This window comes from Electrophorus electricus, chromosome 25 (assembly GCF_041902795.1).
Source record: "Electrophorus electricus isolate QZ-2024a chromosome 25, ASM4190279v1, whole genome shotgun sequence".
In the NCBI taxonomy this organism is placed as follows: domain Eukaryota; kingdom Metazoa; phylum Chordata; class Actinopteri; order Gymnotiformes; family Gymnotidae; genus Electrophorus; species Electrophorus electricus.
In genome coordinates this window covers 6,359,926-6,383,986 of record NC_137521.1, presented here as the reverse complement: position 1 = coordinate 6,383,986, position 24,061 = coordinate 6,359,926, and the positions used below count along the sequence as shown (strand labels likewise).

The following is a 24,061-nucleotide window of genomic DNA, read 5'->3' as shown; positions in this document are numbered from 1 at the left end:
AATTTCTTTGGATCACAGCATGATGTCTAGCTTTCAGGACCTTTTGAGGCAGGTCCTATAAGTGATTTCTTGATTGAGAACAGTTGTGGCAGTAATCAGGCCTGGGTGTGGCTAGAGAAATTGAATTTAGCTTTCCAAAGATGTGATAAACCACAGGTAATTTATGTTTTAATAGGGGTGGCAATCACTTTTTCACACAGGGCCATGTAGGTTTGGATTTTTATTCCCCCTTAATAATAAAAAACCTTCATTTAAAAACTGCACTTTGTGTTTACTTGTGTTATCTTTGTCTAACATTTAAATTTGTTTGATGATCTGAAGTGTGACAAACATGCAAAAAAAAAAAAAGATATCAGGAAGGGGGCAAACACTTTTTTACACCACTGTATTTATGGTAATTGTACATGTGTGTGTGATGACATGAGTAAAGAAGCTTTTCTACAGTCCGGCTGTTTTAACCCTTATTTGGCTGAAGTTTCAGCCTGAGATGAGGAACTAAAACATGCGATGCAAGAGTCCATTGGGTCAGTGTTGATTTTCTCTGAATGCAGATATACAGGTATACAGTGGTATACAGATCAAGCAGGGTGGGCAGTTTACCACCAACAGGCTTTTTGGCAGTTTCTCCTGAAGTCCACCTTCCACTGTTTAGAGAGTGTTCAGTTCCATATTGCTCTGATTGCTATAGATGACCAACTGTTCAACCCTGTTCTGTAAGCAGATTCGTCTTTATCATGGTTGAGAATAATGACTGTAGTGTCCTGCAAACTTCAGGATTTTAACAGAGGGGTCCATGGAGGAGCAGTCATTAGCATGCCAGGAGTAGAGCACCAGGGAGAGAGCACTTCTGTGAGGGACTCACCTGTTGCTCTTTTATAGTGAGGAAGATTATATTTTGGCAGGTGGAATCAGTCATTCTGAGTTTATCATGCAGCAGTTCCATGCTGATTGAACGCTGTCCAAGAACACACACACACACATATATATATATATATATATATATATATATATATATATATATATATATATATATATATATATATTCACCCCCCCACACACATATACAAACCAAAGACGTAGTCACAATACCTATTTGGAGTGACATGCCCCCCCAGTATTCAGATATGCTCAAAATGTCCCACCTCCAATATACCGAGGTAAAAAATAAAAATATTCCACTCACTAGTTCAATGTTAGGATCCATCAGTTTTCCCATTTGTTGTTGATGAAACAGCCACCACTCTCTGATTTGCAGGAAAAGATAACATTTACATGAGTGCATCATTTTGCACTGAAACTGTAGTTGTAGAAAAAAAATTTTTTACTAAAAAGTGTCAGTAACTGTGTGAAGTGGAAACAAACATTTCTGGTGAAAATGGGCCAATTTGCAAATGCTAAATCAATAATAACTACTGACGTTAGCTATCATAGCTACATTGACTAGAAAGTTAATTACCCACACACTCATGCAGCATCCAACAATGGTCTCAGGCAACTAATGTTTTTATATTTTGTTATATTTGTTAGAAATCCCACATGAAGCCTCAGTAAAATATCAGTCATTGTAGTAATGCATAAAAACATGTAGAGACTAGCATCTTTGATTTATTGGATTTTGCATATAGTATGTGTCCTGTGTACCTGTACTTGCTTATGAACTGAAAGCATTTATTAGTCAGCTTTTGGCAGCTTAGTCAGTACTAGTCAAATGATAAAAGTATAGAAGAGAGTTGTGCAAGAATTGAGTCAATGTTTCCTGACATAAATACCAGTCATAACATATTTGTGCACAATAAGAAATGGTCAATAATCCCGGACATTATGGCAAGAAATACCAATTGTTTACTGATATTTTTTCCATGTTCACTCTTGTTCATTCAGAGTAAAAGGGGAAAGAGAGAGTATGAGGATGCTGACACATCATTATCTTAATGTACAGCCAAGGTAATAACAACACATCGATGAACATTAAATATGAATAATAATTAAAAGCCCTAACTCAAAATAAAAAATAAATAAATAAAAAAATTCATCATCACGCCATAAAAAGGCTTGAAAGGAGAAAGGTTGACTGGGGAGGTGAAAATAGTACCAGAGGAGAGGAAGAAACACATGAAGTGCAGAGAAGAGGAGCGACCTAGAGACAAGAAGACAGCTGAGTAACAGAAAGGAGAGAAGAGATGAATGGAGAGCATGGGAGAGGAGAGACAAGATTTGGCTGGAAAGGAGATCAGAATACAGGAGCAGAGTAGAGAGGGCTGGAAAGAAGATAAGTCCAGAGGTGAACATGAGAGAAGAGCAAAAGTCTCTGATGCCCACCCAAGTGTACTTGTAAGTAAATAAAAACATAAATTTTCATGGGTGTGTGTATAATTTAATATATATTCATTCGCATTCACAACAGGTTTACACTATTGCTTTTATTTGATTTCTTAGTGCAAGTAAAATACTACACAAATAAGAACAGCCCACTCTAGGGTTTTGCCCTGAAATAGAACAAGACCAACAAAAATGCTTTAAATAAATTAAACAAAAAAAAATTCACAGTTCTGTATGTGAGGTACAACACTAGCATTATATCTTTACTGCAAAGCACAGGGCAGTAAAAGTGCAAATAGTCGTTCAAGTGTGTGGGATGAGGAATACAGATATGGCAGAGGAGATGTGCCTACTGTCATCTATTAATTTAGAACTTATTCAAGAAACATTTTGTTTTCTGAAAGAGAATACAATAAAACATGCAATAATTTTTATTTTTGGTGTGTAATCAATGGTCAATGCTGTCCCTAAGCCAGTAAGATATCTTACTTAGCAAGGTCAGAATGAAGAAGAGCTTGGGAGTTCTGACTAAGAATTAACAATGCATAAAAATCATATGCACAACAGTGAGAGATGATGCAAATACAGCCAACAAATCATACATTCACTAGATCACTGAACATCTATGCTCTAAATCCAAAGGTTTACATTCTTAAAAGTGAAAGCCAAGAACGAGAAAGTTGTGGTGTTCCTCAAAACACCATCATTCTGTTCAACAGTCCACTTTTCACAGCAATATAGCCTAAATGTCAAAGCACAGCAGCTATAAGGAGAAAAGCCTTAGGTGATAACAAACGTAGCTGTTTCAGCACCAGTATAAACGCCTGATAAACGCCATTTCAATTGTGCAGCTAGTATATTATATTTAGTCAAACAACAAATAAGGTGATTTACAAAGAGCCTCATTACGTTCGCAACCGCAATATATGGCCACACCAATTACAAACAAATAAAACCATAAGTCCCTCTGCCCGCCAGCCTCTCTCCAGGTGTGCTCAGAGTGCTCAGCTAAGCAGTTTGTGGCGGTCAAACACGGTTTTGCGTTGCTCCTGAACTTGCCTCTTCCAGCGCTGCTGAGCACCCTCCACTCGCTCCAGCACCGTGTTCCCGCTTCCTGGAGAGCCGCCTACATGAGGCCTCACGTCCTGTAGGGGGAGAGGGAGAGCAAATTATAACACACCAGGTTTCAAATGTGTCTAAACCGGCTGGCACACGGAAACTTGCCTTGCCAAAAAAAGACCCCTTTTATGGCTTTAGCCATATTCAGACTTTTCCACTTCGTCCTAACGTAAAAATCTTTTTGCGATATTTTGGGCTTTTTCCATTCAGGTTTTTTTTTTTTGCGCATTTCAAAATTAGTAAACTTGGTGCATAGAAGACCCACTAATGTCTAGTTTCCTTTAGAACCTATTTCTACGTGTGTGCGTGTAGTAAACTATTTCTGTCTTTGCTTTTATTTTTTTTTAATTTATTAATTAATTACTTAATTTTTTTAAAAGAATGTTGTAACTCGAACAAGTACGGCTGCATTCACGCATAATGCTTTCTCCACTGACAAACAGCGGCTTGCACGACCGTACACTGTATATAGAGCATCTGTGTGACTCGTAACCATAATGGCCTGGATTTATTCCTCAGCCTTTTCTATATATGCATATGCATCATACAGAGCTAGAAGTCATCATGGTTTAGCAAGCTAGACAGAGCAATCATCTCTCACACGCTTTACACATGCTGATCTGGGATCAGATCGCTTTTGTCAATATAAACAAAATCACACATTAGTGATGAACTGCAGCCATGCCATTTAGGCATACTGGTGCAGGTACCTCAGAGTCCTCCTCATTCTGCAGTGGCTGCATGTAGGGGTCCTGCCTTCGGATCAGTGGGTCCACCAAAAGCAAGAACAGCATGTACAGCAGAAGAGACCCAACCACAGACAGGTAGATTATTATGGTCACCTGGAAAAACAGGTAAGAGTCCTGAAAACCTCTAAAACAAAAACAAAAAAACAGTAAAGAAGCAAAAAGACAGAATAATGGATATAAACCTCAGAACAAGAAGAAGTGACAATAGGTCATCTGTGAACTAAAATGAAGTAAAGGAAGACCATCCTCAGTCAACATTCTAGTGGGCATGGTGCTTTTATTTAAATGCCTGCCAGTTGCATCAATTCCAAAGATTCCATTGTTGAATATACTAAAAATATTTGTTAATATTTATTAACTCTGTAAACACTGTAATATATATTTGAGGAATCATAAAAGCAAACCGAGATGAATGCACAGTTGAGTAGGATAAGACACAGGGCATAAGCCAGGACTCCATCACCAATGAAAGATTTCAGAGATCAAAATACCTTGATGGTATTGCTGCTACGTTCCTCATATTGGCATACACAGAGCAGACAATAAGCCTCCACATCATGACATGGCACTGGAATGGGCTCCACTACATGCAGACAGTTACTGCAAACAAAAAATAAATTAACAAATAATAATAAAAATAAAATCAATCAGCAAGACCCTTTCAACACAACTACCTACACACCTAAATATCTAAACCAGTGACTCCTGGTCTCGTCCTAAAAGGGCCAATGTGGGTGCAGTTTTTTGTTCTTAGTGAAGTGCGACGTGCGTGACTTAACTTGTCAGATAGCTAGCTAGCTTACTGTCTGAAATTTGCTTTAATGACTTGAAACAGTTGTGTTATCGATTGGAACAAAACAGAACTGAAAACAGTACTTTTGGTATGCGTTTTGTGTACACTGCGCATGAATTATATGAAGCTCACCAGTCCTTTTGGGATGCATTCTTGTTGTAGATATGCCCACTAATATTTCGGTATGGAGGACAGATGCATTTGCAACGCACATCTTCAAAACTCTGTGTCAGTTCGTGAACAGTAGTAAATAAACATGCTTGGAGTATGATTTAGTTCCATTTTAAATTTCCCATTAATACTGACAAGTTACGACAAAATGGAAAACAAACAGCTGGAAATAGCTGGCTAGCTAAAAGGTTCTTTCAAGTTAATTTAACATTAGCTAGCTGGTTATCCTACCTTACTTGCGTTTGCATACCACACCACCTCAAAAACAATCAAAGTGAGAAAAATTAGCGTACGTGACCGAAGCCCACATACAGTGGCCAACATTATAGTCCCTCTCAGTTCTGCAACGAAAAAAAAAGAATAAAAATAACGTAATCTTTTATAACAAATGAGACAGACCTAAAAGCAAATGAAAGGCCTTTAATATAGCTAACTAGCTATCAAGGTTGCAAGATAGATAGCTAGTTCGTTCACTCTCATTCACTGAGCAGATTATATGAAGTCAATGCTTAGCTAGTTTCTTGCAGATTGCATCTTTCTGGGCATGCCAGGATTGCATTTTTTTTTATAGTAAAGCATCCAGATTCACAAGCTACACTCACTTTCAGCTTTCCTAGCTAGCTGTCTTAGCTAACTTTGAACATGGAATGATGAACCACTGGTCGCGACGTAGTTACCTTAGCGTTACAAATACAAGGTACCGTACTCCTGATTATTAGGTATTCAAAATAAAAGCTTAGTAAATCGTATGCAAAATGATAAAATATATTTATTCCTTGGCCTCTTAGAGGATCCATACAAGCGTATTTAGCTTGCATAAAATATTAATTACATTTCTTTTACGTGGTTCCTTATTTTATTATGTTTGTAAAAAAATATAATAAAAAACATTTACAGAATCCTGAATGGATAAGAACGTTTTAAAATTTATGTATTATCGTGAATGTGAACGCTGATGTAAATAAACAACATTAGATCATGAAAGATCACATTTACATTAGTAGGTACCAGGAAGACAAAGTTTATAAGATTTAAAACGAATAAACAAAATATTTAAGACTTCAGTCTTCCCATGTTACCAACACAAATGACGTCATATATGTGGACACATACGCAGTTTCTATTGGCGTCTTAAATTGTCACTCACACAACGCTGGAACCAATCACCAATGGATTTTTCAAGATCACAATTTTGGCGGCATTGAGAAGATGGCGGAAAATTTGAAAGGTAAGAAATTGTTTTTTAAAGTATTTTAAAGCAGTGCTTTGCATATAATATTTTGGCTGTCATTCCCTCGGTATTTCAAAATACAACATAATCTCGGGTTCGTCTTGGTTAGAAAAACTCCATAATCCTTTGACGTTGCAATCATTGCTAACTTATTTCTAGTTAGTATGTTGTTTTGTGAGGCCCCTGCATTCTCGCGAACTGCATCAGGCAACCAGGTCCAAGCACGCATTTAAAATGGTCTTAATTCGTCAAAGTACAGGTCATGCAAAGACGCTGGTACACCTGTGAGCATAGTTTATCCGAGATACTTTAGTAACTAACCAGCTAACTTTTCCATCTTGCCAGCTTCTCGTTAGCTAGGTTACTTAACGCAACTAAAGCTAGCTAACTAGCCTGCCTAACCGAACCCAAGGATGGGTTAGCTAGCTAGCTAACCCGATTTAGCTAACCCGACATAGCTAGCTAGCTAGCTAGCTATGTGTGTTCTTGTTTGGGAAATCGCTATCTTTAGCCAGCTAGCGTTAGCTAACCTAGTTTACCCTGTCTCCGTGTTTAAATTAGCTAACGCTAACAGTCAAGCAGCTATCAGACTAGAGTTTGTAACATTTAACTATAACGCTAGCTAGGGTCACCTAGTTTTTCTCTTGGCTAGTTAGTAAAAATAAAGATATTTCGAGGTTTAAATAATGACGAAATGTACAAGTTAACTAGATATCCTATCTAAAAGTTAATGCTATCTAGCTAGCTAACCTAGCTGTTAAAACAGTCATGGCCAGGCTTCAAAACTTCAGATAGCATAGTTATTTATCCGCGGTAAGTTAGCTAACACAGTTACGTTATCTGGTAGCAGTTGGCTGTTTTTGCTGATAAATACCTTCTTAACGTTATCTTACTAGCTACCTATCTACCTAATGATCTAATCTAGCTAGCTAGAGTTAGACAGCTAGCAATGCTAGTTAGGTAGCTATCAGAATAATGTCGGCATGTAATCACGAGACTTCTCTTAAAGAAAAAACTACATCTAACGCAGTTTATTATTGCTACCGGCGAGACACGCAGCTAATAGTCTGGCATGTGTGAAACAGACTGTATTAACGTTATAATGTGACCTCAAGGTTTAAGTATATAGTTAGATGTAGGCTATCCTTCTCGTGTACGTAGTGCCGGTCTGCTGTTCAGATTTAAAAGGATTGGTAAACGCACCACATTACACATTTATACAAACGGTCTGTTTTCTGTTAAGAGTGCAAAGTAGCATGTCTTGCTACTTTAAACCAACTGGAGACCTTTTGCCGAGAAGAGGGTGCCATCTGCAGAGACCTGGGAATCAGCAAGTACAATTTGTGTGACTATGAAGTGGAATACCTTTGCAGCTACAAAAGAGACATTATCACAGTTGGGGATAAACAAATAGAAAAGGTAAGAGTGACACTTTTTTTGCAGGCTATGAGTTTAGGGTTTTTAGGATTTAAAAAAAAATGGATTGTCATATCTTTTTCTTATTAGTTCACAAGCTGCTACCCCAACTTGAAACTGAAGTTAAAAGGAACCTGACTAAATCTTATGAATTCAAAGTTTGTTACCTTGAACTCTGATAAGGTGCTTTAGAAATAACAATAACATTATTATTATTATTATTAATATTAAGTATTTTCACTAGTCTCTGTTTCACACCTAGGAGTTCTATTTGGTAAAATGGAAGGGCTATCCAGAGTCAATGAATACATGGGAGCCATGGAAAAACCTGAAGTGCACGGATTTGCTCAGCCAGTTTTGGGAGGACATGATGCGAGAGCTCTTGAGGCTAAAGAAACGGAGCATCCCCAGGAAACTAGACAGCGCCATTGTTTCTCACCTTGTCCAGCGGGCAAATCTCAGACGGACCCTTAAAATGTGGGAGAACCACCTCAACAGCCTTGGGTCCCGCAAAGGCCGCATCTTTGTGGAAAACTTGGTAGATATGGAGGGCCCGCCTAGGAACTTTACCTACATTAATGACTATAAGGTGGGTGAGGGGATCTCCCTCAATGAGGTGGCAGTCGGCTGCGAGTGTATGGACTGTCTGAATAGCCCTGTGGGTGGCTGCTGTGCAGGTGCCTCGCAGCACAAGTTTGCCTACAACAGTGTGGGACAGGTGCGCATCCGGCCGGGGCTGCCCATATATGAGTGCAACAAGCGGTGCAGCTGCGGCCTGGACTGCCCCAACAGAGTGGTGCAGAGGGGTATCCAATACTCACTCTGCATCTTTAGGACAGACAATGACAGAGGCTGGGGGGTACGGACCATGGAGCGGATTCGCAAGAACACTTTTGTAATGGAATATGTAGGAGAGGTAAGGGTGAAAGGATGTAAGCCTTATTTCAGGTAATCTTTTAGGCAAATTTTTCTTAAATACAGTCTTAACAGCTATGTGGCATGTACATATTAATTTCAGTTATTGATCATAAGTCAAAGAATTCATGTTTCACATAAGCATGTTCTGTCCTGGCAGTTTCAAAGCATATCCTCTGTTGTAAATTTGTCACCATTGAGAGTGACCCCTTAAAGACCCTGATCCTTGACTGTAAGTTCTGGCAGGTGGTCAAAGAAAGTGAGCTCGCATCTTCAGCAAAGATTTTAACAGTCTAATTCTGTGGTTCAGATCATCACGACAGACGAAGCAGAGAGGCGAGGTCAAGTCTATGACAAAGAAGGAGCCACTTACCTCTTTGACCTAGATTATGTTGATGATGAGTATACAGTGGATGCAGCTCACTACGGCAACATTTCCCATTTTGTCAATCACAGTGTAAGTGTACTACTGAAGTTTTGCCCTTTTAAAAAAGACAGCGCACCTTTTCTTTAGTCACAGATTCTGTGGATTCCAAAGTGTTTTTCATGTAGGTGTTTTAAAACTGGTCATGTAAAGCCTCGCTCACATCACATTTTGGACTACACTAGCATTTGTCAACAGGTAGTTAGTAATGTACTAGTAATTTTTTAATATCTGCCAGTTTAATGTTTTATTTAGTAAACTCCCTGCATACTGTTTAATGTGTTACATAATCAGTCAGTTTTATCTGCAGTAGTTGCAATTTTGTGTTCTTTATAATCTAATCATGGTTTTCTAGGTAGGATAACTGCTTTTATAGTAACTGTAAACAATATTCCCTGCTATAGTATGGTACATTTTTCCTTGTCTGGCATAAAAGATATCATCTGAGTTTTATAACGAAGGATGATTTTTAAAGCTTTTAAAGGAACAAGTGGGTTCCTTTTTTATTGGTCTATGTATTATGATATTTCAAGGATTTCAGCAACAGCAGAGGTTTCACAAGGCATTGAAACTTGGTTTCATGATTTAAGTATTTCTCTGCTTCTCTCCTGCAGTGTGATCCGAACCTGCAGGTGTATAATGTATTCATAGATAACCTGGATGAGAGACTGCCGCGGATAGCCTTCTTCGCCACCCGCTTAATCAAGTCAGGGGAAGAGCTCACCTTTGACTACAAAATGCAAGGTATGTGTTAGCCCGTTTGCTTCGGTTTTATGGCTTGGATTGGGGGAGGCAAGCACAGACTGCTGGTTTGTGGTTTAGAAAATTTTGTTCTCCAGCCTAAATGGGATTGAATTTTTTTCTTTGAAAGCTGATGAATAAGTCGATCTGATAAAGCTGGTTGCCAAACTTCTAAGCAAGGATGCCACAAATTCCTTGTTGCATCTGATGAATTTCCTAGTAATAAAGTTCCTAGTAATCATTCTCAAGCATCCTAAATCTCTGATATGAGTTATGTACTTGTAATTGATACCTAACTTATTTTTCCATGTGCTAGAAGCAACTTCCTTTTTGATGAGTGTAATATTGAGACTAGCATAGTCTAGTCTACTGATGAGCTTTGCTCAGATTTGCAAGCAATAGTACAATAAACAAAACAAAGGTTTGTTTTCCCCACAATAAATGAGGATATAATAATTTAGGTGTAGATGGGCTTCAATGGAAAGTCCTGTCAGCATCAGCAATGAACAGTAACAGTTGCTGATATTTTTTTCCATATTTCCTAGGAATTAAGATTTAGTTAAATGTATTTGCTATGAGTCACATGTACAGTAGAGTTTGTATGAGAGAGAGAAAATATTTGATTTCAGGCAAAATATCCAATTCGGAAAATTAAGCTTTACTTTTTCGTCCTTTCCCCTCAGTTGATCCAGTAGACGCAGAAAGCACAAAGATGGACTCTAATTTCGGTTTGATAGGACTTCCTGGTTCTCCTAAAAAACGCATGCGTATGGAGTGCAAATGTGGGGTAGCGACATGTCGGAAATACCTTTTTTAGAGAACCTAGAAGCTGTGAGTCTGTCATGCCAAAAAAGATGCTGAAAAGTGTTGTCAGGATATAATAGATTTGTGAATTTATTAGTGTAATAACAGATCTCCTTTAAGTTTCAACAAAATAACAAATGATTTATCTACCATTACTCTCAATTGTGTTCCATGTTTATTTAATGGAAAGCAAAAGTTGCTCAGACTTTAATGCTTTTGCCATTCACAATAATGACGTTCATTAGGTTTCTTTCATCGTATGGACGTGATGTTCTGTGGCCATAGTTTCACATCATCAGAACTTTGGAAATGTACAGTTCTTTGTAAGTGATTTTTAAATTTTTTTTTCTTTCTTCGTGAAAAAGCCAAGCATGCGTGTCATTGTCAGTCTGGGAAGGGATTGTTTATTCTTTTTTAAGAGTTTTAAGAGCTTATTTTCTTTTTATGAGAGGGCATGTTTCTTTTTTTAAATGCTGGTTTTAAGCCAGGCCAGTGCAAATAAATAAATAAATGGCATGACCTCCTTGAATTTTGGGGCTGCATATTTTATTGTTTGGTAATCACAATATTGGCCTTTAGAATACTGCTATCACAGAAGGCTCCAACATAAGGCCTCCAGCAAATCTGTACATGTGTATGTGAATGTATATTCACACATTTCACATGGTGTTTCAATTAATTGTGACATTTACATTATCCAGCAAACATGGTCAAGTAATTTTAGGCCCGTTTTTTTGCTTCTTTTTTTTTTTTAAACAAGGTCACATTGTGTGTGTGTGTGTGTGTGTGTGTGTGTGTGTGTGTGTGTGTGTGTGTGTGTGTGTGTGTGTGTGTGTTATTATTGCAAGGGATATCAACACACACACACACACTTTAGTCTGAGCATAATCTAACCAAACAAATGTATATCTTTGATTTCCCTAAGCCTCCATTAGGGGGCCAAACTGTATAGGTAATTCCTTAACCAGAAACAGAAGATTGTTTAACTTCAGAGACAAATGATACAGAAACAACTGTATACACTTGAATTCCTTACTTGCCTTGATTCCTCACTTGAATGTTATAGGTGCACTTTTGAGTGCAATTATTTAATTTTGCAGGCAAGTGTGAATTCAGGTGACTTGTCTTGATGGTCCTCAGTGGTTTATCCAAGTGTCATTCTATTCTCTGCTTGAGTTACTGCTACACTTCAGAAGTAAAAACGAAAGCAGATGGTAGCTTCTACATATTGTTACTGATGCTGTTATTATTACTGTGGAAAAATATAGAAGCAAAGAAGCAACCCACCAAAACTGTTGTACTACTCTTTTTGTTCATTTGTATACCTCTTGCATAGGAGGAACTGCATATGTTTTTTGTTTTTGCTGTCAGATTTAAAAAAAAAAAAAATTTTTTTAAGTGTTTCTCCTGCCCATCTGCAGCAAAAATACCATTTGGTTTTATAGGCTTGGGCTGGGGGAGTAATTCTTGCATTGTGTGTGTAAAAAAGAAGTCCCTCTCACTTTTCATTCATGGTCTCTGTTGTTATTCTGTCTCTCGCTCTCATTTTTATATATATCGATATATATAGATATATATATCTATATATATCTCTCTCTCTCTCTCTCTCTCTCTCTCTCTCTCTCTCTCTCTCTCTGAATGTAACTGTTAGGCTTCGGGGATTACAGAAAGTTTCCCAAGATGAGCCCCAAGTTCTCTAAGAAAGCATTGTAAATATACTTGTTTTTACATTTTAAAAGGGGCTGACTTGTATTCATACAGATTTCCTGATTATCATGGTTTCCTGATTAGCATTTTAACTGTGCATTCAAATAAGTTATTTTTCCTAATTCATATCAACAATGAAAACAAATCATGTATTTGTTTTATTTGAAAGCTTGTACAATAGAAACATACTGTGAAATAAAGTTCAAAAGTTAATTTGTTTTCAAAGTTTAAAATGTTAATTTTCATTGTACAACAGGTCATTGGGGTTTTTCCTTGTACTTCAGAGGTGCACCTGATTTTCATGATAAAATATGACTGACGGTAATGTTTTTTGTTTGTTTGGTGTTTTCGTTTTTCCCTGGTCACAGCTAAGAAACAGCACAAAGATCAATTAACTAAGTACTTAGAGGTGAGCCAGAGGTTAGTTTGCCTGCAGTCCTTCAGACTCTGATCCTGGTTTATAAAGGCATCTAGTTACTCTGTAACCCGACCCTATGACTTCAGAGCAATGCATGACCTTTTGCGCTGATATCAGAGGCTTGGGTTGTGCTAGAAAGACACTCCAAGAAGCCATTTCGTTATCTTACCAACTTGTAAGAAGCCATGTTTTGACCTCAGCCCTGTGAGGAAGTATACACAGTGAAATGAGAGTAATTTTGACAATTATAGCATCATTTTATGTTTTACATTGTACATTCTATGGATGGCATAAACTGATGATGCATAACTGCATAAATGTCAGAAAACACTTAAATGGATGGCAATTCATGGTTATGAATAGTGTGTTCTGGTGTTGCAAAAATGTGCATTACACATTGCATACAAATGCTTCAAAGTGATGGTTATAACCCAACATGATTATAATGTCAAAGTTGTACATGTCATTTCCCAAGGATACTGTTAGTCTATATATGTCCTTACAGTCTGAAAGATCCCAGTGTGTAAGAGTTAAAGATGATGATTATTTAAAGCCTAATTCTGGAATAGTAAAAACATCAAAGTTCTGACATCAAGCTTTGATGCTGGAAGTTTAGGAGTCTGAGAGCAGCAAGACATTTTTCACACGCGTATAATTAAAGACTTCAAGATCTTTGTATCTTCCTGAGGTCTTTTAAATGAATATACCCTGCAAGCAAACAGCTGAAAGTAACATTTGATATGCAAACAATTGCTGCACTATAACTTTGTAAATATCAGATGGCAGTCAATGCATGAGAAAGCAGTTTAAGATGCAGGGATTAAGTTTGTCCTTTTTTTTTTTTTCTTTTGCGTAGGCCTGGAGAAGTAATGATCATATATGTAATACGAGAGCCTCATCACTAAGTTAGCAGAAAGGTTATCTAATGGTGAAGTTACTTGCAAGTACTCACCACTGGTGTTTCAAAGCCACTGTCATTGTACCACGAATTACTCGCCAGTTGCAGCAATTCCTGACTGGGGCATAAAACCTTTTTAAAAAATCCTTTATGATTTTTCAGTCAGGTTTTACAGCTTTCCACAGTACTGAGTCTGCTCTTCTGAAGCTGACTGATGACCTCGTAATGCTGATTCTACAGATTTACCCTTTTTCTCCTGGATTTCAGTGCTGCATTTAACACTGACTGATATTTTCATTTTTGAAATACTGCTGGAGTTAGGGGTACTGCAGTGAACTGGTTAATTTATCACATCAAATCTAGGACATTTTCATCTGACAATGAAATATGCTTCTCTTCATCTGTCACCATTACATAGTTTCTCAAGGGTCCAATTTTATGGTATTTTTTTGTTATACAGGTTTAAAATTATAAGCATAACACTTTTTGTTTCATTGTTATGCAGGATGTGTGTAGCATGTTGTCAATTTGGGGGGGGGTGAGGGCTCAGAGCGTGTATTGTAGGTGTTTAAATTGGAGGACAACTAAAAATAAGTGGTTATTTTTGTGGTTGTTCCATGTATTCCAGGAGCTTTCTGGAAAAACCTGGGCCCTGTAATTCCCTATTTTTAAAAATCTCAACAATTGAAGTTAAAAGCAAGTCTGCTGGATAAAAGCACCATCTTCCAGATTAAAGATATTTCCATACTTAATTCCTTACACCTGATTGGGGGGGGGGGGGGGGGGGTCTATTTGTTTTGTTGCAATCTATTCACTGCATATATTGAGGTCATTAAGATGCCTGTTGCTCATTTACAACTAACAGAAAATGCTGCAGCCTAAGTACAAACTGGTAATTAATAAGGATTTGCTTTGCCAATATGTTCCAGCAAGACTTCTAAGGTTAGGTTAAAAATCACAACTCTTCTTAAAATGAAGGGTGATCATGCATTTCCTGTCTCTGACCCAGGTCCAGAATAATTCACCAGATGACAATAGATAAGCACTGCGTGATTATATTTACATATAAGCTTAAAAATTAGTATCAATTTGTTTTTAGTATCTCTTGGTGTGTTGTGTTGATGGAAGACCATGTAGTGATATCAGTGTCTGTGTTTGAGACTGAGGGTGCAGAACTGATGGTAGGACAATCCTATTCACTAACTGTCTTTAAATGTGCTATATAAATCAAATGTGCTTACGTATGGTGTTTACATTCTTAACTTGCTCTACATAGGATGTCCATAAAATATATGCATCACATATAAACAACTTACTCTAAGCATTTGTTAAATTGTACCCAATATAAAATGTTTCAATAAAAGGCTATTTCATTTAAATTTCTCTTAAATGTGTAATGATGATTTTCAGGAAGATTAATGTACTGCAGATTTTAATTTCTTACAATTAGGATTTCCCAGCAATTCTGACTTCTCACTAAATAGTGATACTGTAAGATTGTAGGCGCAGCATACAAAAATAACTTTCTACATAAATAATTATTTCCTAGTACATCTGTATCCTATATACACACCACACACTAATGTGAAACCAAATATATTTGCTTTTCTTTTCTTTTTTTTTTTTTTAAACAGAAAGGCACTCTTAGGGAGGTGGAGAAGGATATGGCTTAATAAAAGGGAAAAAAAAGCTGTCAGAGGCATAGAGAACATAGTAATAGTGCCATGAAAAGGAAAATGCTGGGCTCCTGGAAGCCAACGACCAGGCAGACAGCAGCACTGAAGAAGGCAATGGATGGGATCAGAGTCTGGCGCAGCAGCACATCAGGCTGGGAAGAAGTAAAAACCTCTGGAGTGTTAGTGGACAATGAAAGCTGGCTTTCCTGACTCTCTGCTGTCTGAAATGAAGTCGCACTAGCATGGAGTAATATGTCTCCTATGGTTGATACTGGTTTCTCCTTTTCTGAGGCTCTACCCTTGCCTTCAGGTGTTGGAATCTCCTCTTTGAGAGCTCTGTTCTCAGAAACAAAGGCCGCGTCAACATCTGCAGGAAGGACAGCAGCCAGCTCCATTTCACTCCCTGATCCACATCTTGTCTGTAGATGTTCCTCAGGTTCAGAAGTAGTTGGATGCATGGAAAGATGATGGGTTACTCTGTCCCCTCCTGTCAGCCCAAGGTTGGCAACTCCAAATCCATGACCAGTACAAGCGGCCACCACATCTACTTCCTCTCCACTTGCCTGCACATTCTCTACCTTTTCACCCATCTTCTCCTTCTTGCTAGCCTTGACTCTCACTGCTGCAGCATCGTTTACAGTCTCTGTTTCACATTCTTCCACTCTGGGATACTGTGCATCTCCAAACAAGGTGTCATGTGTGCTACAACTAAACTCTTCATCTTTACTTGCAATCTCAGCACTTCCATCATTAAAAGAACATTGCTGTGTTGAAGTTTCTGGCTTACCTACTTCCATTTTATGAAGTGTCTCATCTTGCTTTTGAACTTCTCTTCTATGTATTTCTGACTGTTTTTCTTCATTACCTCTAACCTCTTTCAGTTCCTCCAACTTATTTTCCTCCACTTCCTTTTGGATGCTTGAAAACACTGCTGGTAAGGTTATGTCCAAGTCCAAATGCACTTTGGCTGAAATCTCTGATTGGGAGTCAACTATAATTTCCTTGGGCTTGGCAGAGTGAGATGATTGGTCATTATCTGGGACTTCAGGTTTTGGTTCTGTAACTTCCTGAATGGATGGTATCAGGTTTTCTTTGAGTAACAATGACTGTGTAACTTGGACTACGATTTCTGGAGGGTTTATTTGTGGTGAAGTTTCAGCTGAATCCTGCAGAGGTTGTTCACAAGGAGCATACACACTTGGCAGAATACCTTCTGCTGGAGTAGAGTCTCCATTGGTTTTAGGGGGAGAACTGGACAAAGCCTTGGTAATCTGCAACCAAGAACGCAAGTGGTAGAACACAATCACATTCATTAATCAACTTGTATCCTACTAGCACATCAGCACTTTGTCAAATATACATGATTTGAATAGTGATGGCATGATGAGACTATGAAATATACATAACATACCTGGAATGTCTTCAGTCATTCACAAGCTCCTTTGAACCAGACATATTAGTAGCCTATCAATATTTTGTATTATCCATGCTGGTGTTTTAACAGTTAACGATGGCATTTTGGATAATGCCACATATATTAAGTGTGTGCCAGTGACAATATATCAATAATAGTATTATTACAGGAGCAGTAATAATACTTGTATCACCTTTATATCTGAAAGTATGAGTTGCAAAAAAAAAAGAAAAAGAAAACGATGTGAAGCTAACTTTAGTTAGAAATATTAGTGACATATGCAGTGCCCTGGGCCTTTAGTTAAGAATGGGTTTACTGAGTTTTGGTGATCTGTTTGAAATTAACCCCAGACTACGAAAAACATTTATGTAATGCTATACTGTATTTAAATGTATTCAATGTGGCATATTAATTTTTAATGTATGTAATGGAAAATTTAATCAAACTCTTGAACAGTTTGTGCAAGTTAAGATGTTACAGGCACTTCCTCTTGTCTCTCTGACCATGACCTTGCCCACTATCTGACCCTAAAGGTTCTTAAGCTCTTCAAACTATTCATAAAGACTACCAATACCACTTTTTAAAGGTTTTGGTTCTATTCTGTAAAAGAATATTTGTTAAATGAGAAAAGAAGATTGAAAGAATGCATCTGCTATTTTTAAAGAAAGAGACTATTTCATAGAAACTGAATTAAACTGATGGTTACTTTTGCTCCTCTGAAATGTCCCAATCTACAATCTATAAATGTAATAGGGGAAGAGGGGAAACAGCCTTAGAAATACCTTTGGGTTTAAAGCGAGGAGAGCAGACAGGGTTTCATTTGAACATGTATGGTGAAATATACACATCCTGGAGATATAATGAGATTAAATAACTATCAAATAAAATGAACGTGATAGACACATTTAAAGAACTCAAGATAACTGAAGAGTAAGGCTTTCTCCACCGATGACGATTTTAAGCCAAGTTCAAACAAACTGTTAGTACTGTTTCCTTGTTTTTAACAAAAAAATACTCTTTTTAGTCATAATATATGCCCCATGAAGTCTGTTTTAAAAAATTAAAGGAAATGTTTAATAAGCCATAATAGCTTCCTTACTAAATGTATTCCACGAATAATACAATTATTTCTGAATATATCTTATCATTCTGATCTTTAATTAGCTATATTAATTGCATAAATTTAAATGCTTTACAAAATATTAATAATTCAAATACTTATTTGACAAATGTGAAAAAGAATACTTGCTCTTGTAATTTAAATATTACGTTTGGAAAGACATTGTACAAGATGCATGTTACATGAGAAAGGATGGAAAAAGTATGACGGTAGCAGGCTGAAGGGTTAGTGGGCAGCTTTCACATTACCTAAGTTCTTGCAGAAGCTTCAATGAGCTGTCCAGATGGAAGAGCAAAACAAAATGACTATTAATTCGTTACTACATCAATAAAAACATGATGTAAAGTCTGGCTAGGTGCAATAAGCCCGGAGAACCAAAAAAAGATCAAGCAGATGAAAACCACAGCATAGGTGTTCGTAGCCATGTCATCCAAACGCGTGGTAAAAGTGACTGTCATAAGAAAACATCAAAATTCTAGATTCAGAAAATGGACTGTAGTCAGTATTTAAAAGGTAAACGGTTAGTTCTCCATAGCTCTAGCTAAATGTCATTGGTCATTTTAGTACATAAGCAAATTACCTGAATTATATGAATTATATATGAATGTGGTATGGTAAAATATGTTATTATTCTGACTGTGTTATTTGTCAGTACATGTGCAATTAATGTGTTAAGTTTAAATGTGAATATTTTCTTAATACTTAATACTACCTCTCAGGTAGTAACAAACATGAACCCTTTCTAACATAAGCACAATGAAATCATAACAGACCTCCACCATGCATGACAAAGAACAAGATAGGTGTAGTATATGTTCATTAAATTAAATGTTCATTAAAACTACAAAGACCATAATGAGTAGGTCCTTGTTGGATTAACTGCTGCCTAAAACCTAAGCAGTACCACCTGTAGACATATTTTACAAGAAGAAAATAATTAAAATGTATTACTTAGATAAAGTATAATAGGATAACAGGAAAATCTGCTTAGCATGAAGGAAGCTATTTGCTTTTTACTTTTTCTGGTCAAGAGGTTAAGGAATCATTTACCTAGACCTATTATCCCACTATCAGTGATGATATCACCATCTAAATGCCTTAAGACAGAACATGATGATTGAGAGAGTTGTCCAAGTAAATGGTAAACCACTGAGTAATTATTATTAAAAACTAAAGCTGACCAAATAGTGAGTAAATTCTATAAATAATGTGAAACCATTTCACAAGTGCAACTTTTTGTTCAGCAATGATGTTCGCAGGCCTTCAGCTTCTATTCCCTGGACAGACAGTGGCACTCCCAGATTAGTGGATGAAGTGGAAATGTAAGCTTCTTCAAATATGACTCACTTACTTTCTTCAAGTGAATCACATATTCAGAGAGCTGAAATTTCAGGATATTTAAGTTGCATGCAATGAAACCTCACTAAATCCTACAGAAAATTTATCTTTGATGGGACTGCCCAGATTTACAGACTAAATATATAGTCTGTATTGGCAGACTATATAATGTTTATCAGTTAATGTCTATTAGAAATTAGTTTCTACATTCTGTTTTTTGCCAACCTTAGTTATTCATTTTCATACATGCCTCTCTCTGCTAAATCTAGACAAGTTGCAGAATTATATTTTTATAACCACACTGCAGTAAACTATGATTCTACTAAGCAGTTTGCATGAACATTTCCTGTTTAGGTTAAAATATCACTGACTATAACCTTGCTCAGTCTACTGTTTATGTTGTTAGAAAGCAGACCCCACTAACCTGGATGTCAATCTCAGGTTCAATGGGTGGACACACAGGGCAGGGAACGTCAATTGCATCCTCTCTCTCTGTGCTGGCCACATCCCCTACAATAATATCACATGTGATCTGACACTGCTTCATGAAATTGAAATAAAAGTCAAAAGCTATACTGAGGCTTGACACAACAATAATGGAATGAAAACTAATATGATGAAAGGCAGTCTCTACATATTTTTGTCATTTGCTTGTTCCTCAATTCTGCCTCACTCTACCATAGATATGTGCCTTCTCTGGTGAATAAAGGACATGCTGATGAAAATCAGTGCTGTTCGGTATCTGGATGAACATGTTGGTTATTTCATACCTCCATTTTTGTCCTGAGCGAAGTCATAATCATCCTCCATACTAGAAGGTGAACAAGAGAGTTTCAGTGAATAAAACCTATGTGTTAATGTGGAAGCTGACTTAACTGAGCATACTGGTAATGGTCACTTTATTCCTTACAACAGAGATGTTACCCAGATCTACACTAAAACATTACACAGTATGTGTTGAAGTATGTGGAATGGGAAATGACTATCACATCTAACACCATGGACTATCACCATTTACTCCGTATTTTACTCCGTATAAAAACAGTACTGTCACTCAGAAAGCAATGGAGCTCAGTATTCTGTCATTCGCATGGGTCGAGTGCAGACTGGGAAGTGTGATATCTGTAAAAGGATATTATTCTGTTTCATTTCTTCGGCTGCCTTTGGGGAGCAATGTAATTTGAGATTTACATTGGGAAAGGCTGAACGACCATGAGTTGGCTGTATAGTGGAGAACACTTCTTGGTTGTATTTTAACTTTAGATTTTCATTGCTACACTTTGAAATCCATCAGAAATTTGCTTTTACTAAAGAAATCAAAGGCTAACTAGGACAGTCATTGATTATAGATTTAAAAATGGTCATCTGCGCTGGTATTCTGTATTTCTACCCAGCAACCACTGCAGAATGTCTAGTGGAAGCTCTGCAATCACCAGGACTGAAAGTGACACCTCCCTTGTCCTATTTTCAAACCCCTCATGCACCCTAGGATAGCTGTCATTCTCAGTGGTGTGGGTGTGTGTGGGTGTGTATGTGTGTGTGTGTGTGTGTGTGTGTGTGTTTGTGAGTATGTGTGTATCTGCGTGTTTGTGTACATTTATGTGTGTATGTGTAACTGTGCAGTTGTCAAAAAGGCCTCAAGCGATTCTCAATTTGTTCTGGCAATATTAGAATTCAAAGAAATACAATGACCTTGTGCTGCAGTGTGTATAACTCAAGCAGTAAACGTCAATGACCTTGTGCTGCAGTGTGTATAACGTACTGCAATATCTGCATTAAGATACCTCTTTTAGCCTATTACTTTTGAGCTCATGGGTTTCACACAGACGTTCTGCTTTTGAGTAGTTACTCAAAATACATCGCTACGAACTTACCTGTACCTAGGAGGCTTAAGTATGCCTCTAATTAGATTTTCCTCCTTGCTGGCTTCTGCCGTGCCTTCATATGACTTCAGAAGAGTTACTGAATAATTCCTGCCGGAATTGTTCGCCCAAAATTCGCCATCGGATGTCTTATATCGCACGACAAAATCTATACGCGCTCCATTGAATAGATAAGGTTCTGCAAACGATAGCCTAAAGGAAAACTTGTCAGTCTCACCGTCGTTGGAACCTTGGACATAATCAGCGGGATAATCGAAGTAAGTGATCCAACCGTCCATTGTAGAGCGGACGTAAACGGATTTGTGAAAAGAAATGTTAAGCACACGGATCAACCCCTCAAAGGAAAGTGGCTCATCTGGCACGGGCGTCAAGCTTTCTACTTCTACTTTATTCGTACGGACCGCGAGCAAAAGGTCGGTTCCAGTCAGTGGCTGGAACTCGGGACACAAACGATAAACCGGCTCGCGGTAAGCTTCATGGTACTTGGTTTCCTCTTCCTCCCATCTTGCATCATCCTCGTCATCAGAATCAAACGGAACAAACTCTCGTACATCAACAAGGTCAGCCCCCGTTGTGTCCGCAAAGGATACTCTTCTAGGAGGCAATACGAGACGAATTCGCATATACTCTGCCGTCTCGTCATTAATCGAATGTCCGCGCTTTCTGGGTATGGGGGAGGACCTCGGTATGATCCGGACGTCGTCCTCAGCTTCATCGTCATCTTCATCTTCTCCGAGACAGTTGTTACGGTCCTCTCCAGAACGCTCACTCTTTGTTGTTGTAAAAAGACCCTCCTGTTCTGGGATGGTTAAGAAATTATTCCCTTGCGCCATTGTTATGCTGGCCCTATCTGCTGGTGCCAAGCGAGTTTGTGCGAGTCTGTGCGCCAGCCGCAGTCCACTTAGAACGTGTTGCCCTGCATAGTGCAAATGGACACGCAAAGCTTCAGCGAAGGTCTTACGCTTTTTCGATGCTATTCTGGCGACATAAGCCTACATGTGAACAGCAGTTTGGAGTTCAATACCGATATGAAGGTGTCTAAATTTAGAAGGAATTCGCGTGTCCATCGTTTTCCAGGGGTCAAAACGGAGATTAAGTATTTCTGGTTGCAAAACCTTCCCTCTATTCCATATGTTGGTCGTTCCTCACTGTACACGCCCCCTCTACCATATTAAAGCCGTACACGCACGGTGGCTGGCTGTTCCGCTGAGAATAAACACTAATTATATTTACAAATAAAATAGTTTAAAATGTATTCTTCTTTTTATTATGATTATGATTGTATTGTTGTTGTTGTTGTTGTTGTTTTGTCATTGTTGTTTTTGTTGGAGGAGGAGGAGAAACCTACTTGTTCTGGAGATGTACTTTGATAGATATATACCTTTTTTGTTCATTTTTTGATCTAAAACTCACACTCTTTCAACACTCTATTAACATATCACAATGGAGTTCCTTTGCTTACGATGGCACAAACAATTAAGTCCAAACTTTCTTGAGCCTGGAGTTACATGAGATAACAGAGGGAAGAAAGAGTAATAGGACGTTTTGTCCAAAGTAATGGAATTCTAAGTCTATGTTGCTATCACTGTATTTCTTGCAAAACTAATGCTATGCAAGAGGTAAACGTCTAACTGAAACGGATACTTTATTGGTAATATTTTGAAGTCTAACAGTTATGTTCCTAAAGTTCAAAAGCTAGATAGCTTCTTGTCATGCAGAACTCTCTCAGGATAAGGGATGTAGTTTGAGTTAAATGCCAGAAGCCATTAGAAAAGATATACCCTATTGTCAACGATTCAGCACTGGAGCCCTATGCAATTACTATTTACTATGTGGTGGACAAAGCACTTAAATCCTGTACCTGATTGAAAGTAAAGATGCCCTTGATAACTTGTGTAAATGTAGAAGTGCATATTTTACACTTGCTTTAAAATGTACTTGGGTACTGTAAATGATTGTAGTTGTTATTTTGATGAACATGTTCCATTTAGGACACCTATGTGGCTGCAAAAATGAGTTTCAAAATGGGTAAAATGTTACTTTTATTAAAAAAAAACCCAGAAATAGTTACTTCTTGCCTTTAAAAGAGATAGGCACTTCCGCAGACAGCACAGCCTGTCTTACATTTTTCAGATACTTAAAGTTGTAGCTGTATGCCTATAGGTAGGTTCACTGATGCAGCAGGTAAAACAAGACAGCCAATTAAAAGAAGTGGTTCACTATAATTGATTTACCTCATGTTGAACATGCAGCATATTCTTTTAGTTATTTTAAACAATTGCACTTCCTCTAACTTTAGAGAAATGAATGTCAACACAATTCAGAAAGTAATTAAATTAACTTGGTTTTGTGCAGAGAACCATAGAAGTTACCATCAGTCAAATCTTTTCTGAGTACACAGTATTGACTTAAGAAAAACATTGGTATCATATAGATACAACTATATGGTAGGTGTATCCAGTTAACTATCAAACAGATGTATCTTATTAATCAGTTAAGAACTTTTACATAGATGCAAGAATCACCTTTCTGCCATCCTCCTCATTTTAGCAAGGTTCAAGTTTTAATTATCCTACTAATTAGTAATTAATTATTTATGCTCCTCTCTGGTTACAGATAAGGTTATACATAAGTGAAAAAACATTAGTAAACCATTGTAGAATGTATGAAAAAACATACATTTACAGGAGTTAATGATGATCTTTGGTTGTTCACTGCAGTAGTTATGAGTGAAGTAATTATGGGGTTCATTGCTGGAATTATACCAGATTTTACACAACATGACCTAGAGCAGGATACACATTACCTTAACCTGAGTGAGGTAAACATTACTTTTAATTCCTCTTATATAAAGTACATATGTAGCATGTTCCATGTTGGGAAAATTAGTCTGAAAAGCTTTGCACAAATAGATCTAGTTTAGTA

At 37.5% G+C, this 24,061-nt stretch overlaps 3 protein-coding genes across 6 annotated transcripts; 1 reads left to right on the top strand and 2 right to left on the bottom strand.

Moving 5' to 3' along the window:
• Positions 1-1,952: 1,952 nt before the first annotated feature.
• On the bottom strand, positions 1,953-5,964 carry tmem9 (transmembrane protein 9). Of its 2 annotated transcripts, none has more exons than XM_027016058.3 (6): positions 5,829-5,964; positions 5,383-5,492; positions 5,113-5,204; positions 4,679-4,787; positions 4,149-4,280; positions 1,953-3,464 (listed from the first exon to the last, which is right to left on the bottom strand). In XM_027016058.3, the coding sequence occupies exons 2-6, from the start codon at positions 5,473-5,475 to the stop codon at positions 3,324-3,326; spliced, it is 567 nt and encodes a 188-aa protein (XP_026871859.2). In that variant the 5' UTR covers positions 5,476-5,492; positions 5,829-5,964; the 3' UTR covers positions 1,953-3,323. The 2 variants fall into 2 exon arrangements, with proteins under 2 accessions (XP_026871859.2, XP_026871858.2); XM_027016057.3 differs by having other exon boundaries at positions 1,954-3,464; positions 5,754-5,867.
• A 365-nt stretch (positions 5,965-6,329) lies between these two features.
• Positions 6,330-12,607, top strand: suv39h1b (SUV39H1 histone lysine methyltransferase b). Of its 3 annotated transcripts, none has more exons than XM_081707454.1 (6): positions 6,330-6,379; positions 7,626-7,801; positions 8,061-8,714; positions 9,024-9,170; positions 9,752-9,881; positions 12,253-12,607. In XM_081707454.1, exons 1-6 carry the CDS (start codon positions 6,361-6,363, stop codon positions 12,318-12,320), a joined length of 1,194 nt encoding a protein of 397 aa, XP_081563580.1. In that variant the 5' UTR covers positions 6,330-6,360; the 3' UTR covers positions 12,321-12,607. The 3 variants fall into 3 exon arrangements, with proteins under 3 accessions (XP_081563580.1, XP_026871856.2, XP_081563581.1); XM_027016055.3 differs by having other exon boundaries at positions 10,562-12,607; XM_081707455.1 differs by lacking the exon at positions 6,330-6,379 and adding an exon at positions 6,406-6,666 and having other exon boundaries at positions 10,562-12,607.
• Positions 12,608-13,040: 433 nt separating this feature from the next.
• Positions 13,041-22,273, bottom strand: ppp1r3f (protein phosphatase 1, regulatory subunit 3F). The gene is made up of 4 exons (XM_027016019.3): positions 21,128-22,273; positions 20,024-20,064; positions 19,678-19,763; positions 13,041-16,652 (listed from the first exon to the last, which is right to left on the bottom strand). The coding sequence occupies exons 1-4, from the start codon at positions 21,967-21,969 to the stop codon at positions 15,399-15,401; spliced, it is 2,223 nt and encodes a 740-aa protein (XP_026871820.2). The 5' UTR covers positions 21,970-22,273; the 3' UTR covers positions 13,041-15,398.
• Positions 22,274-24,061: the final 1,788 nt, after the last annotated feature.